At 44.2% G+C, this 17,142-nt stretch overlaps 1 protein-coding gene across 8 annotated transcripts in view; it reads left to right on the top strand.

Moving 5' to 3' along the window:
• Positions 1-17,142, top strand: part of ERG (ETS transcription factor ERG) — a 263,074-nt gene that overhangs the window by 145,987 nt on the left and 99,945 nt on the right. The window contains exon 1 of one of the 8 annotated variants that reach the window (XM_058732011.1): positions 6,214-6,355. The exons of the other annotated variants lie outside the window; for them this stretch is intronic. Within the exon in view, the coding sequence (XP_058587994.1) occupies positions 6,338-6,355 (18 nt within the window). The 5' untranslated portion in view covers positions 6,214-6,337. Of the gene's footprint in view, positions 1-6,213; positions 6,356-17,142 lie in introns of those variants that run through there. 8 annotated transcript variants of the gene reach the window in all.

The following is a 17,142-nucleotide window of genomic DNA, read 5'->3' as shown; positions in this document are numbered from 1 at the left end:
AGTGCAACTCAGTGCATTTAAACAGAGTAAACACATTTTTTGGAAGGCTGGCCTGCCTCCATCTGAACTGCACACTGTACCCTCAAGAGGGAAAGGGCCTCCTTCCGGCTTTGCAGAGAAAGGATACCATGAAGAGGGTGTTTACCTGCATTGTGCAGGGCACGGTGCAGAAAGAGTACGATGCCGACTGGGTCCAGCGCAGAGGATACGGTGTGGCAAATGCTCACTCTTTGACACACCTGCCTCCACGAGCCGGCCTACAACTTGGTGACTTCTGTAGGTTGCCTGAATCCACTCTCGCAAATGTAAATGCGCTCTTTATGGCAAACACTTTGTTCCTTGGCTTCATTTCTGATTCCATTTGTGATATAAATAGATTAGCAAATACATACACACATATTAAGTGTTGTACAAAGAAAAGCCTTCTGAATCTGACTCAAAACATTTTGTAAAAGAACGGGGAGCAATTGTCTAATGCAGGCTTCTCTGTAAATTTCCATTATCTGGGTGACATTATAGTACATTTTACTATCTTTCTTTACAAATTAGTATGGGAGCGCCTGGGTGGCATTGTCGGTGAAGCATCCAACCCTTGATCTCTGCTCAGGTCATGATCTCACAGTTTGTGGGTTCGAGCCCCACATCGGGCTCTGCGTTGATGGCACAGAGCCTGCTTGAGTTTCTGTCTTTTCTTCTCTCTGCCCCTCACCCACTTGTGCTCTCTCTCTCTCTCCAAATAAATTTAAAAAAAACTTAAAAGAGTGCGTATTTTCTTGACAAAATAATGTATGTGGACGGTCAAGACAAAAATAGATGCTGATATATAGTATCTTATAAATGAGACTGACACACTTAAAAAAACTGACAGTCTAGGTCAAAATCTAAGTTAATTTAAACAGCTCAAGATAACTTCTCAGGGTGGTCAGGGGTGACTGCTGAGGAAGTAATTGGGACATGATTCTCCAGATCTCAGTAGGGGACAGAGGAGCAGGACAACACCTGGCAGGATGGCCATGTGATTTTGTGTCGCCTCCAATTGTGTGGCACGGGTGCTAGACCCATGCCCTGTGGGCAGACCAGGCCTTATGGTGACCACTGCCATCTGGAGGCTGTAACATCTAGGCTTATATATGCCAGTTGTATGGATAAAAAACCTCGAAACTCATAGAATGGTTCACAAATTATATGTGGAAACACGATCATTGAAACAGGAAATTTCCTTTAAATTACTGTGTCAAAATAAATGTTCCTAGGAATTTCTTTTCTCTTTAGCCCCGAGTGTTACATTGACATATTTAGGGTCCCTAATACTGATTTTAATACTCCTGAGTTTTTAGAGGCGTACAGAATTGGCTAAGAGCAAAGTTGCTAAAAAAACATGAGAATACATGTGACGCTTATGAAATTGCATTCATTGAAATCGTCGCTCCATTGGAGCCTATAGAGCTGAACTGACACGTGCTTCAAAATTAAGGAAATTGCAACTCGGTGTTGAGAAGTTGAGGATTTAGTATGTGATAACAATTTCCTCGGTTTAGATGAGTTCAAATCAACCAAGATGTTGAAGAATAATATTAACCACATAGAGAAGGTGTTGAAACAATAGTTATTTGAATTGTAATTGGATTATTTCTTAATGTGTTGCTGGAGGGCATCACACGCACACACACACACACACACACACACACACACACACAGTCTTACTCAATGGAGTGAAACTGTGCTCACGCAGTAAGCTTTGAATAGAAAAACGGTCCTCAACCTGTGTGTAATGAGCGACCTTGGCGGCTAAGAGTGCCTTACACTGCGCGTGTTCTCAAGCAAACCCTCCAGTGGATGGAAAAGTTCCACCGAGTGATGTAGTTTTCCACTGTGGGGGCAGCTCCAGATGCTTGATCCTTATCTGTAATCTCAGGCATGTCCTTGGCAAAATCCCTGGGACATCCTTCTTGCAGGCTGTTCATGAATAATCCAAACAGTATACATTTTAAGATTCGTGTGTCATTTTAGGGACAATATAGAGCACTTGGTCCTATTGTTTTACCCTTAAAAAGTTTGCATCTCATTGGCTGGTTCCAAGCTCCACAGTTTTATGTGGGCGGAATTGAAGTCGACAAACACAGACTTCCTGAATGTTGGGACACCCAGTGGCAGGACAGAGCCTTGTCATGCTTTATTTCCTAGTGCCGACCAGAGCTCCTGGCGTGGAAAAGCCCCTTTATTAATATTGACCAGATGGGTTGATGTTGGATAGATGACCGTGACAAGACACATGAGTATCTTCTGGGTTTCCTTACTAGTTACAAACAGGGCTCCTCTTTTCTTGCTGTAGACATTTAACAAAGAGCATGCGTTTTGGTACGCACCCGTGGGGCTTGACAAGTATAGATATTGTGTGCTGCGTGTTACACAGGCATTTATTAAAAAACATGGAACCTTACGTGTCACTTCTGTAACTTTTACATTAAAATTTAATTTCTATTTACTGTAAATGTTCAGAAATCGAGATGAACCGAAGGAGACAGAGGAAAAACAAATAAGAAAAGAAAGACCATCCACCATTAGTACCATAGTACCTAGGGCCTCCTGGTAGTTCTCTCTTGCCTTTTTCCTTTTAACAAAATGGGTCTCTGACATAACTGTCTCTTGGACCCTGATTTTTAACTTCCCAGGCATAGTATCATAACAGTTCTCCATATCACTGGGCATTCCTCTGTTACATCATTTCCCTGCAGTATTTTAAGTGCTGATGACCATTCCAGTGTATGGATGTTTAATACCAGGATTAATCAGTCATTCACGAGCGAGCCTTCTGTTGGGTCTTCAATTAAAATTGTGGTTCATTATCTCTTTGCTGCGCCCATACGTCGTTTTTAGAACCATACTGCCCTCATCCAAAGTGTTTCAACTCCTGACCTTCCTCTGTCGATCTCAGATAGAGAAGTTAATAACAGAATACGGATGAGAATTTGTTGCCTCTTTAGAAACTGGGAAGACGTGGTTTTAAGACAAATAAATGGCAATGCCCCTTTTTACTGTTACAGTAAACGTATGGTCAGTTTTGTATGATTTCCTTTTTTCATTTGGAACAAGATAGGAACAGGCTTACAAAGGATTGTGGTAACCTCATGGGGAATGGGTCCATGATGGGTAAGTAAAAATGGAAATGTAGAATTTACTCATGGGCTCAGATGTCCACAGACACTGGGGGGCCATACTGGTCCATTGTGGTGTTTACTGTGTTCCAAGGAGAGTGGAGAAGGACCTTGTCCTGGCAGGATCGTGGCAAGATGGCCCCCCCAAGCTGTGTCTCTCTCTGCTAGATTGCCCTGACATGGGTTGGGCTGGTTACCTGAAGGGTGGCTTTCCCCAAGGAGGGCTGCTGTCTGGTTAGAAGCTGCCTAGTCCTTAAGATGCTGAATAATCTGGTGCTGAGGCCAAACGTAGGTGTAGGCTTGGGGTGGGGGTAAAGGGGAGGATTAAGTGATAGCATTATTTTTGGATGATTCCCCCAGGGACTAACGTTTGGGACATGGTTTCTGCACCACTATATTCTTTTTTTTTTTTTTAATTTTTAAAGTTATTTATTTATTTATTTTGAGAGAGAGGAGCATGAGCAGGGGAGAGGCAGAGAACAGGAGAGAGAGAGACAGAGAGAGAGAGAGAGAGAGAGAGAGAGGAATTCCAACTGGGCTCTGCACTGTCAGCACAGAGACTGATGCAAGGCTTGAACCCACAAACCACGAGATCCTGACCCAAGCTGAAATCAGGAGTTGGGCAGCTTAAACGACTGAGCCACGCAGGCTCCCCTCTGAACTACTATATTCTCATTAATAGATACGTCAAACGCTTTCAATAGCCAATCAAAGTTAAAAAGCAACTTTGCCTTAAACATTCAGAGAGTACCAGGCTTGCATGCTATTATGTCATTGTAGGTATCAGGAATTATTGTCTTTGAAGATGCTCAGCATGAGTCTAACATCTTGTTGTTAGAAATGAGGAATATTTGCCTTAAAAAACTTTGTGACAGGAATTACAACTCACTGCCTGAACACTGGCTTTTTACCAGATCACCTCCATATTTGTGCGCATCTTCAAAATTCAACACAGTGAAACTTGTGGATAGAACCTTCAGGAAATAGGTCGAATAGTAACATCTGGTTTTCTGTCTGTAAGTATCCAAGCAAAGAAATTCGTCTCTAATAAAACAGCATTTTTATTAATTACAGAATAAAGGAGATCTGTGCCTATTCACACGTAGGCATTATACATAAATTTTAGAGAGAGAAAGCAAAGGAAATGAAAATTACCAGCATTTGGAGTAAGTGGGCGAAGGATATTAGGAGTCCTTTGCATTAACTTGTTTCTGCATGTTGGAAATTTTTCCCTGCATAAAGAATTAAAAGATTCCCCTGCTTGATCTGAACTAAGCAGTAACCAAGGAGTTAAGAGCAGAGGCTTGATGAAGAATTAGGTGTCCTAGGTCTTTGGGGACGACACGGAGAGGGCTGGGTTAGAAACCAGGAGACCAGAGTGAGGTAAGACCAGTCAGCAGGTTCCCCCAAGGCTCTTTTGTTAGCAAAGTGTCTGTCCTGTTTAAGGCTGCTCTTTGGGAAACCCGTGATGGAACACTGCTCACTGGGGTACCGTGGGTAACATTTACAGTCGATGCTTCTCAGGAGGGCAAAAGCAGGGAACCCTGGCGGAGCAGAGAACATTTTTCTCAGCACTCCCGAGTCCTCGTGGACGCGACCCAGATAAAACAACTCAGTGCTTTGAAACTTTCGGGGAAACAAAATTTTAATCGGCCTGCCATCTCCTTCATTGTTCAGAGATGAAAAGAGGGGAAATCAACACCCCCTCAAAGTGTAGACGGTGAGAACGTGTGGGTTCTGACTTTTATCCAGAACAGGATTTCTTTAATTTTCTCTTTTTCCTTTGTTTCTTCGTTTGTTTGTTTCTCCCTGCCCCCCTGCCCCTCCTCCTTCTATACTAATGCAAGGGGGTTAAGTCAGGAGACAACCAAAGATATAGAAACCCAGGCTAGTTTCTAGAGCTCTGCCATAGGCAGGCCTGAAGTCTGAGTGAAATCAATTCACCGACCGTCCACCTCTAGAACCAAGAGTTGCTGAATGACTCAGGATTTCGTCTCTTGGGTTCTGAGGGTCCCCGTGTGGAGACCACACTTCTTTACTGGTCCAACTTTGGTGTAGCTGGATTCAAAGCAAAATGTTGTTTCTTCCAGAGAACAAGTAGTTTCCTGAAAATGAGTAATTAAAGGCCTGAAACCCTCTAAGGAATGTTCAAGCTTACATTAGCTGTACTTCCTTTGGGTGGAAAACAGACGTGTGGCCCTGAACTTACAGCCTGGATTTTAAAACCCTTAATGAGGTCTTCACCTGCTATCTCTGCAGAGTCAAGATCTCTCTGAGGGTCTGTGGCCCACAGCGCTGACTTTCGTCACAGTGGAACCGGCTTGCTCGCATCAGAAACCATTTGCCGTAATTTCCGTTATTTGGCCTTTAAATAAATACTTAAAGATCAGGATTTGACGGGCTTAGTTTTTCCCGTTCTTTGCCTTGCTTTACCTTACTAGTTCTAGAGCCTTTGTGTGTTTTCGACTGGTTTATTGTGGAGCAAATAAAAAAAATTACATGTGCTTGGAAAGAGAAAATGAAACTTCTGGGAATACTCACTTGAGATGTTGAATCAAGGCAGGCCGTTACAAATCAGCAAGCAAATACGTTAACGTGAAGTGAGTTCTACCTGCAACGTTTCCATTTTGGAGAACGGAACGGGGAGCGTGTGGGGATGAGTAGCTCGAGTCCCGTGTGGCAGGCGTGTGGCAGGTCCAGGGAGGTGGGGGCCCAGAAGGCCTGGCACCCGGCTGTCGGGGGCCCTCCACGCCCCGTCCCGAAGTGCTCACGGCACATGTGAAGCCATGAGGAGTGCCACCACGTCTGCATCCTGCCTCTGTGTGGCATGTCGTGTGGTGACACATCAAGTCATACCTGCCGTGGGGGTCCCTGTCCCGGGCAGTGGATGCCTTTTTTTTTTTTTTTTTTAATTAAAAAAAAAGAAATCTCCTGGCTGCATATCATCAAGAAAAACAACATTGTTTTCAGGGTCCCTTATCTCTCCACTCCCAAATATCCTGTTTCTTCGGGCTGGGCAGCCAGGACCAATAGAAACCTCTTCCTGCCATTGGCTGACTTCATTTCCCAGACTTAGCACGATCTCATCCGCTCTAAACAACCTCATCAAAACTACTTTCTGGTCAGAGAGAAGCAATAATTATTATTAACATTTATTAACGATCAATAAACTTGATTGCATTATGGCCAGCACTATTAAGGTAAGGAGAGGGTTCCTTTTCGTTTGACAAAACCTTGTGCTTGTTACTTTTTCTTTGGTTTCCTTTATCAAGGCAGATAAGTCCGGATTGGGCAACACCCCCACTGCCACAATAGAGGACAACAAGATTTCCTCTGCACTGCCTAGTAAATTTCCTTTTTCCTACTCCAACCATCCGCAAGGCTTAAAAACTTCAAACTCAGAAAAAAATTGGGGTTTCTAAATTCACTGTTGAGGGCTGTGGATGACTTTTGCAAAGGCTTCTCGGAGCGCGTCTGAATTTCCATATTCTTTATCCCTAGCGGGGTGTGGATGTGTTATCTGCTGGAAGGTGATGGACTCGGAGAGGTTGGAGGGAAGGGTCGGAGAAAAACAGATGGGCTTGTAAATGGTGGACTTCTGGATGCTCTCGAATGACTCCTTGAGCATCAGGGTTGCTAGCCAGCCCCAGTGGCAATGAAGAGATGCCGGGCGAGTGGCGGTTGGTCATGGGACACGTTGACTTGCTCTTGGATCCTTCGTGCTGAGAACGGAGTGTTCTCATAACTCAAATGGTGGTAATTCGGTTTGTTCGGTTACATGTTGATCTTTAATAAAAGTGCTACTCCTCTCCGCGCTGCGAGTAAACGTTCTTGCCCGTCAGGGTTGGTTTGCGGGAATGGGAGAGCAGCGGCCTATTGGTTGATTCTCTCGCTGTGGGGTGTGCGGTCTGCTGTGTTTTTCGTGCAAATGTCTCTAGTTGATAGCATATAGAAATTAATGGGGAGGTGGATCCATTCAGATGGAGTCTAAACGCGGCCTAATTCCTGGAAACGAAGCCAGTTTAATGGCGAGTGCAGGGCAGCGGCATGGGGTGTATAAAGTGGTCGACTGTTGGAATATTTTCCAGGCCACTCTGCCTGGGTGACATTTGTAGGAATGAGAAAAATCAGCAGCAGACACATACTGAAGGGAAGAAAAAGAAAGCTCTGTTAGTTGTCTTTAGTTTTGCTGCCTATAGGTGAGAAGCGTTTGGTGGTGTTTTCATCAAGGGTTTTGGTTCATTTCAAAGCTCCCGAATACGGAAGTCTGCCCAGAATCGAGCCAAGGCGTTTTCAAAAATCTTCCTTGGTTTGGTGTCCGAAATGTTGGCATTAGAGGTTATGAGTAATACCCACCCTATGAACTGTGTCTCAGAAGTTTTGTTCCGTTTTCACTTCTCAAAGGATGTTTTCTTTTTCAAGGAATGTTCGATAATATATATTAAAAAATCATGTATCAATGACTAACCTCACAGAGGTTTTTCCTTCTCTGGCTTCAAGGATCTGAGGCTGCTGAAACTATCATAGAAAAGAATTTTAAAATTGGAGGTTTGATGTGACCCTTTCAACTATGTGAGCAGAAATTGTTCGGTTGTATGATGCAAAGTGCTGCCCTTTTTATTCTTATTTTCTCTCTTAATTATGCCCATATTTAATAACAATTAAATCAAATATTCTTTGTAAATTTTGAAGAGCTGGGGTGCAATTGTGCGGGTTCCAAAAAAATCAGTGTATTGAAGGACATCGAAATGACAGACCGCCCTTTAGACTGTGGGTTATGTTTCGCAAAACATACACATGGGTTAATAGTGTTTAAAGTATACATGTCTGAAGATACGAAGGTATTTTGAAACTTGGATGTTTTGTGACTTCTAGAATAAATTTTGGGTCATAGTTTACCCTTGTCTAAGATACTCTGCTTGCCTCAACATTCGATGACACTGCGTTGTCTGTATATTGTGTATTATCTCAGGTGAGCTTTAAAATGACTTCAAGTGGATTCTTTTTAATCCTCAGTTCAAATAAAATAGCCCCTCTTTATGGGTAACTTCCTTCAAGACATGTTCTGTTGGCCTTCCTGGGTAAAGTAATGCGATGATTTTACAGACTTGTTTATAGAGTGGAAAAAAGGCGGCCTGAGTCTGTTGATGGCAGTTTTAATTATGTGAGTGCAGAGCTCAAATTAGCATAAGGAAAATTATGGCTGTCCGTTGGAATTAGGAAACAGCCTGTCATACAGGCAACTTCTGGCCTCAAACGCACTCTGTTTTTTGTTGGTGGTGGTGTTTCAATAAATAAATCAGTTAGTCGATTAAGCATCAGATGCACTGAATTTAGTACACCCCGTCGGAGTGAGCTTTTTTTTTTTTTTTTTTTTTGGCGTTAATATTTACGAGACCTTGTGAGGCACTATGCAAAAGCTAAATGTTTTTCTCCTGTCTTTGTGATTCTCGCCATCATTTTCCCTTGGTGTTTGCAACTGGGAACAAAAAGTATGCATTGGAAGAAGCAAAGGAATTTGTGGAGCTTACCTGAGAGAGTGCCTGTTTGTCTCTAAGTGTCCATGAATTTTAAGATCAGGTTATAAGAGTTCTCACGGGAACATGTAAGCATCAAGGATGATGTCCCCATGGGTAATTCAGTGTCAGTGGTCCCATCTGCTTTTTGCTTTTTGCTTTTTGCACCATAAGACAGTACTGAGGGGTAACCCGTTTCCCCTGTTCCCCACGGAACAGCACTGTGTTACTTACAGACTCCAAGGAGCTGGTTGTTAAGCCTGGGACCTTGCTTGTGCTTTGGTTAGGACTTTTAATCCAATCTCCCAAAGACTTCCCTGATCCTTACATGATGCGCTGGGTCACTCGGGAAGTCTAATGGAGCCCGCAGTCCCCTCTTGGGGATAAATGCTTCTAAATGCCTAGAATGTGGTGCTTAGAATGACAACAGAAGCTAATTCTATCCAAGGACAATTCAACTCTTGGACTCCTGGGGAGGCCCATGAACCCCATGTTACAATCCCTGATCCTAGGGTTTCAAGATCTTTAGTGATTACAGTGGGAATGTGGGGATTTTCCATTATCAGTATCAGAGCTCTGACACTGAAGGACAAGGAGAGAGCAGGGCCGATGGAAAAGCATCTTAGAAACAGACAGGATGTGGAAAGTTACAAGGCTTGATGAGGGAGCACACATCACTGTTTCAATTAGTTGTTTAAAGAAGTCATTTTGATTCAGCAGAGTTTGGAAGGTTTGATGATGATTGAAACATGGTGTTAATTTAAAAACATCCTGCTTCTTTTATACGTTTCATGCTTTGACATAGCAGGCACTCTGAATATTTGCCATCACGTGTGAAGGAAAAGTTAGTAAAAAGCTCACGGTTATGTGAAGAAAGTTCATCTCCTAGGATTTTGGTGCATGTGATTAATGAGTTGAATGGCTCTAGGCATGTGATTTTTCATTGGCCCGTTGGCTTATGCAGAATGAGAATCGCTTCATCCCTTATTACTTGGATGGCAGGGGCGGGGGAGGGGGTTCAGGCCGTGGAAGGAAAATGTTGCCGTCCTGCTGTGTAAATGTCATGTCCGCGGAGCAGGGGCCCTGATCGTCTGTCCTTGCCTAAAAGTGGAAGTACAGGCCATTATCTTAAAGTGACTTGCTGTTTGCATTTGTGAGCAGCTCTCTCATACAGGCTGCTCCCACCCCCGGATGGAGCACAGGTCTCCCTAGCAATCTGAGTGTGTGCACGCACCTGTGCCCGCTCAGCGCCCTAACTCCGTAACAAGGGAAAGGAGAACAGGGAATGACGACGTTTTTGGGTTCTTTCCCATTAAATATGCTTACATAGGACCACAGTGCTCTCAGAGAATGTTCTGGAAGCCAGAATCATCTCTTAATTATCTATGCTTTCTTTCAAGTGATTATTTCACCACTATTATTATTATTATTACTATTATTACTTTGCAAAATAGACCTTTCTTTAAAAAAAACCAACCACCTGCAAATACACACATACTTAGGCTTGTTTAGGTCTCTTGAAAAAGCGTACATAATACCAAAATTAATAAAACCACCATTGCTGATGCCTTCAGGAGAATATTACTTCTGTGTTTAGAACATAGGATAAGATTCCCTCCGTAGAAGTGTTGACCCAAAGCAGAAAAGTCCACCTTGGCAGCCCAGTAACTTGGCAGGTACATTGATTTCGTGGCTGATGCAGAAGAGAATGACCATACGAGAGGTGTGGGAAAGCCAGGACTGTGACAGTTTCTCCGTGGTCTGAGACCTTCCGGCAAGCGGGTCTCACAGAGACAGTCTCCACGTCCTTCTAGTGTTTGATAGCAGTCTCGGCTTTGGCAGGATCTTTTTTCTTCAGGGCTAGGGAACACCTCGAATGCCACAGGACCCACCTCCTCCATTTGTCCCAACAGGATGAAGGACGTTCTCTGCCCTGGGCTTCTGTCACATGGCCCCCGAGATTTCATTTCTTGTATCAGGTGGCTATAGACTCACCTGCATTTGGAGCCTGACTAGTCACGTGACCCTGAGCAAGGGCCTTAAGCTGTCAGACCTCAGTTTCCTCACCTGTAAAATGGGATTATAATGGCTATCCTGTCTTGTGCTGGTATGAATTGAAGTCTCTAGAGCCTCTAGGATGTGCTCAATAAAAGGCAGATGCCGTCAGACGATCCAAACGGATTTAACCTTTCCTAACAAGTTGCATGGTCTTTCTGGCCCTGCTTTCAATTCTCTCTCGATTTCTCACTGTCCTGCTTTAGTTTTGAAGCCCAGAGCCACACCATCCCTGTTCCAATGCTTTCAGAGAGAACAGGGTCACTTCTACATGTCAGTACCATGGTCTCCTACCGAGGGCAGGTGACACCTGGGTCTGGGAGGCAGCAAGCCAGGAGATGGCAGGAGGGGGAGAGGCTTGGCGGGGGTTAGGGTGCAGGAAGGCAGGAACCAAACACGCAGGCAGGTAGAGCATACAGCGGGTCACTCAAGGTGTAGCTGGTCAGGGGGTTGGTTTAGGTCGGTTCTGAGGGCGGAGGCTGTTTGCTGCTTTGCTGAAGGACGGCAGAGGCCTGGAGCACATCTTGCCCCTGATTAGGGCAAGGAGAGGAATATTGCAAAGCCTCCACTTTTCTGTTCTCTCATTAATTTTGAAAAATTCACCTTGTTGTTTTGCACAAAGTGCAGTAATAAAACATTCTCGCTGTAGAGAAAATGAAAAACAAATCATTACAAAGTCAATATAAGTTGCTCCTGATCCCAAGCAGCCAGAGAAAATGACTAACATTTGGTGGCTGTCCTTATCCTGTGTTCTTCTCTGTCCTGTTCCCTACCTGGGTCTCCATCTAGGTTTTCTCGGCTAATGTTAGTTTAGATTAATTTCCCCCGATCGCTAAACATTTTCAATAAGCAGAATTTTTAGGCTTAATCAGATCTCATCTAAAATAAGTATTACAGGGGCACCTGGGTGGCTCAGTCGGTTGAGTGGCCGACTACGGCTCAGGTCATGATCTCGCGGTCTGTGAGTTCGAGCCCCGCGTCGGGCTCTGTGCTGATAGCTCAGAGCCTGGAGCCTGCCTCTGATTCTGTGCCTCCTTCTCTCTCTGCCCCTTCCCTGCTTGGTCTCTGTCTCTCTCTCTCTCAAAAATAATAAACATTAAAAAAAAAATTTAAAAAAAAAAAAATAAATAAAATAAGTATTACAATTGATACAGCCAATATCCTGTTACAGAAAATAATACTGCTTTCAGTTTTTCACTAGTTGGCAATATGTTCTCGACCTAATTTTGTTTTTTAACTCACATTACTGGTATTCGTGTTTACAAAAGGAACTGTTGGGCCAGTGGGCATACGTATTTTTCAAGTCTCTGCCGAATTAAAGTATTTGCCAATTGGGGCGCCTGGGTGGCTCAGTCGGTTGGGCGTCCGACTTCGGCTCAGGTCATGATCTCGCGGTTCGTGAGTTCGAGCCCCGCGTCGGGCTCTGTGCTGACAGCTCAGAGCCTGGAGCCTGCTTCCGATTCTGTGTCTCCCTCTCTCTCTGCCCCTTCCCTACTCGCACCCTGTCTCTCTCTCTTCTCAAAAATAAATAAACGTTACAAATTTTTTTTAAATAAATAAAATCAAATGTTTGCCAGTTAAAAAACTTGCCATTTTACTCCTCAGAAGGATCGTACCGGTTCCCACCTCTAGACATAGATGAGGCCACTGTCATGCACTCAGTACAACTCTGCCTATTTTAGTCTTCGATTGTTTGCCATTCTGACAGTTAACATTGGAATCTCATTGTTATTTGTGTGTCCTTAGTTATAATACCCATTCTTTTTTTTTTTTTTTTTTTTTTTGCTATAACCTGTTTCAACTAGTGGCCTGTATGACCTCTGGATCTTTCTTATTCATGCCTTCATCCAGTTTGATCCAACTTATTTCCCACACATTCCCCTTATTGAACTTGGCCGAGGCATGTTTTCTAAAGTTGAAGATCATTCCTCATTCTGTCCTTTCCCTTACGCTTCATCGTCTCCTGTCAGCACGTTCTGCCCACTCTGTGCTGGCGAGTGTGACTGTTCTGTGAATACGTCATTTGTACAGCCACGTGAGCCTCAGAACTCCTTCTAGGTGACCGTCTGTCCATCTCTTTGGCGTCCTTGACAGCGACTGGCAAAACGTCGGGGTTCCATACATAGGAATATTTTTTTTAATGAAAATCCTTTGAGGTCACAAAGAGAAAGTTAAGAAGGCAGAGTAATTAATCATTATTGTAGATTTTAGATAGAAGTCGTAGGTCTTTAGTGCTGTTGCTCTAGTTAAAGAAAAATCGGGTAACTGGAATTAAATTGCTGTTTAAGAGAGCAGAGGGAAACGTTTTTGAAGAGCTAGCTCTTGTATCTTGAGTTCATAATCCGAATTAACATTATCCTTGTAACTGCATAAAGGCCAGGCTCTGTGCTGGGCGGTCACATTATCTCGTGAGACACTCATTGTACTTGCTTTTTGTCCACACAAGGGTAAAGGATTTGAGAGGCCAAGAAACTCGCTCAAGTAACACAAATTCATTTGTCTCCCCTCAATTTATCATCACGTGCTCTCTTTCTCCTTCTGTTTGCCCTAGCCTCAGATATTAAATGACTATTCGGAAAAACGATGGATCAGATGACCTAGTGATACATTAAATAATGGAATAATGAAAATTATTAAATGTAACTGCCTAATTTTGTTACTCCTCTTGTGTGAAAAACCCCACTGGCAACAATTATTCTACTCTTGGTGACTAATCAAGGTAACATGCCAGAAAGTTCGAGAGCTGAAACTCCAGCACCGATCTGTATGTGCTTGGTGACAAGAATTCTTTCCATATTTGGCAATATCCAAGGGGCAGCGGTTCCAGATTCCAGATCAGCGGCCGATTTAAGTTTCCTCATCCCAAGTATCAGCTTCCTTGCTCTCACCTTGGCATCAATAATGAACTTGCGGCTCCATTTTCCATCAGGTCCTTACAAGTCTTTCAGCAGGGGTGCTCGTGGGATTAAACTCTGGGAAGAACAATAATCTGCTGTTGCGCACAGATAAGTCCCGAGACATGTAGCAAAGAAATGCCAAGGCCAAGCAAAATTATTTATTTTTAAAAACCACATCATATTCCAATCATAACATGAACGTCAGGGCTGTTGTTTCCAATGCTTTTTGTTCAAGACAATGCATGTCCAATTCTGGAGAAAATAGTAAAGAACATTTATAACCTATCGTACGTAGAACCTGCACTCTTGAATTTAACAGAGTCACCTTTAAAACATTCCACCTTGATTGAACAGCTCTCTTCCCCTTACGCAACTACAGAATAGCAAATTGATTTGTTTTCTTCGTGTATTGACACAGTGTCTGTACTGAAGAGACAATTCCCCCCCCCGCCCCCGTGCTCATATCCACATTCCCCCAAGGAAGGCCATTCATGCAGATCATCAGCCACTAGCAAGTTCCTTGTCCCATCCCCTTTGGGTCCCACTGGGTCTTACTGAATTTTATTTTTTCAACCAAACCGTATGCATGTGATACTCACCTTTGGGGAAGAGGAAATGGTTGAAACAACACTTCAGAATTTGTCAACACAATTAGTTTGTGTCTCAATTCGAGGTAGATTTCCCAAGACGTTGCTCCAAGTTAAAGAGAAAGAGAAAAAACACACCAAAACAGCGTGTGTGGCTTAATATTGCGAAGTGCTCCTGGGATCTGTGTTGTATGTGTGTGTTACCTGATGTTCCAAAGATCGACAGAAGCCTAGAGGTTAAGGCTAGCACAACCTGTGTTTATCTCAGGCCCGGGGAGGCACTGATACTCTCTGGGTCTTTACAGATCCTTAAAATAGCCTCCGTGGGGAAAGCATTGGTCTTATCTTGCTTGCAGGGGAAGGGAGGGGACAGAGGGAAGGGTTGGCCCGGGACATGGCGGCTGGGGCTTTAGGTTGATGCCCTGGGAGCCAGCAGGTGAGTTCACCTCTGCTGGTCTTACCACCCCCTCCTTGGGAAGCTGGGAATGGCCTTCCTAGCACTTCGCTCTTGACGAGTACTCGCCTCACTTACGAAATCTGGGTTTTTCCACCTGTGGAAGGGGGCTAGCAAGAGTTCCTACCTCCCGGGGTTCTGCTGAGTTTTGACTGAACGTGATGGAGTGCCTATGAAGTGCTTCGTAAATGTTAGCTAATTTTATTATCCACTCGAGTCACATAAATTTTTCTTCTACGACGAAGGTCAGGAAATCCACAAAAGCTTTTTCTTTTTTCCCCTTTCAGTTGCGGTAACAGTTTGTGAATTCAGGTTTTTGTTTTGTTTTTTTCTCAAATAGCCAACTTTCCTCCAACATGTTCTTCTTCCTCTAGGATGAAGTAAAAACTTTTATAGGCGGTGAGTTCTCCATTCAGCTTAGCGCTTTATCTGCGCTGGAGGTCATTTCCAGATTTACTGGGTGCTGAGTCTGTGCACATCCCCTCCTTGAGAAGATGCTCAGGGCCCTGTCACTCTCTGCTTCTCTTTGTTCTTCTCACCTTCACACTCCTTCCCTCCTCCTTCTCCCTCTTTGCAATAGCTGATCACCCAACAGGAGGGTTTGAACGCATGAGGGACAACAGTAATGAGGAAGAGAACCCTCCGACCCGCACCGAATGCTCAGGGGTTCCTCTGGAACCTGCTTCTTTCCATGTTCTCGACTGCTTGTGTTCTCCCAGGACTCGGGGATGGGGCCTTCCATCTGGGATAAAGACATACAGGGAAGACTGTACGTAAATGTCATCAAAACCAGTAGTAAATGTCATCAAAACCAGTAGCCACACATCTACTTTACTTCACCTTACGGGGACTCTTTGAGTTAGAAGTGTATTTACAGTCACGTGTACAATAAGAATATTGGCCCGGACCAAATACACGTGACGCAGTGAGTTACCTGACTTGGGCATTATCCATCCCACCAATTTGAGTTAACACAGATCGTCTTGTTGACTGTTGCCTTTGAAGTCAGAAACCATGAAGTCCGTTAAGGTGGAGTTAAGCCAAGAAGTGAAATAAAATTTGTTTTGCTAGAGAAGCATCCGGATGAAGAAGGCCCACCGTTTGTTCCTTGGGCACCCCTCACGGGGCACCTCCTCTCCTACTTAAAAAGCTGTTCCTGTTGACTCACGTCCATTGGAAGCACCATCACACCGCACACAGTTTTGATAAGAAGCTGATTGTGAAAAGGCGTGCATATGTATTTTTTACGCCCGGTTCTTTGGAGATGGAAAACATCTTTTTTTAGATCACATGTTTACTGCTTTGGTAAACAGTAAAATGCTGCAGCAGCAATTACCTTGAGGATAAAGGGTTTGTAGACAGATACTTCCTGCGTTCACTTCCTACACAGATAGCCAGCCCAGCCAGAGGCGCACCGATGGCAGGAAGGGCTCCCAGGGGAGACTTCCCCAGAGCATGTGTGGTTCGTTACCCACTCCCTCCTCCCCCCGGGGAATAAACCTGTTGCTACAGATTTTCTGGCGGAATGCTCCGTCTCGAAGCAGTTGAAAACCCAGGGTTTCCAAAGTAACGGTTTTAGTGCCTGTTTCTCATTCTTGCCCTTGTCTGCGTGCTGTGCTGTCGCGGATGGAGGTAAGTGTCACCAGACCAGACGCGCCTGTGAGTAAGATGTGGGTCGCGAGTGGGCACCTCAGTCTCCTGTGAATCACGGCGAACGATGCGTGAGGCTGCCTTTGCAGTTGGTGGGAATAAGCCTCTTTAAGATTCCACTGAAGGTTTTTTTTTTTTTTTTTTTTTCCCCCTGTGGTTATTTAGAGGAAAGGTCATTGCGGATTTTGCTTTCTTCAGTCAAGCGGAGATGGCCAGATTTGGGTACAAAAATCTCAGTGCACAGATTGTTCCCTGTGCTGATTTTACACCGGTTATTAAGTGCCAGTGAATGCATTGTTTAGGTCCTTTGAACCAAAGCACATAAAACCACAGCACACAGACACTGAACAATAGGGACTCATCAATTATTCATCTCTAGGATGCACCCTTACCAACTGGGCCCTTTGTAAGGGAAAATAATATACCAAGTCAACAAACAGTAGCACTTAACAATAAACCGAACAAAATAAATAGCACCTGAAAGCCACTCAACTCAACTCAACTCAAGCGCAGGCAAAACTCCAAAGAGTGATGTTTACATGCTGCAAACACGGAAGCCTCCACCTCCTACAGGTTCCGAAAATAATCACAAAACCCAGCTGCTATTAGTTGTTGGGTCACATCACGGGGTGTAAATCACCTCCTTTGACGATCCGAAAGTGCCTGAGAGCTCTGCTTTGCAATGACAAGAGCACAGTGTCCAGGAGGCTCCTCCCCCAGGACCTACTCCTTAGTTGTTGATGGCTTCCAGGTGGGGAGGCAGGCTAGCCTTGACCCTGAGAAGCTGCTAGACATGGTGAGATATACTCATGTCTCAGGAAGATGCTC

Source organism: Neofelis nebulosa, chromosome 5, assembly GCF_028018385.1.
Source record: "Neofelis nebulosa isolate mNeoNeb1 chromosome 5, mNeoNeb1.pri, whole genome shotgun sequence".
In the NCBI taxonomy this organism is placed as follows: Eukaryota; Metazoa; Chordata; class Mammalia; order Carnivora; family Felidae; genus Neofelis; species Neofelis nebulosa.
Note: the sequence above shows the minus strand (reverse complement) of the source record. Positions and strands in the feature narration are given on the sequence as shown.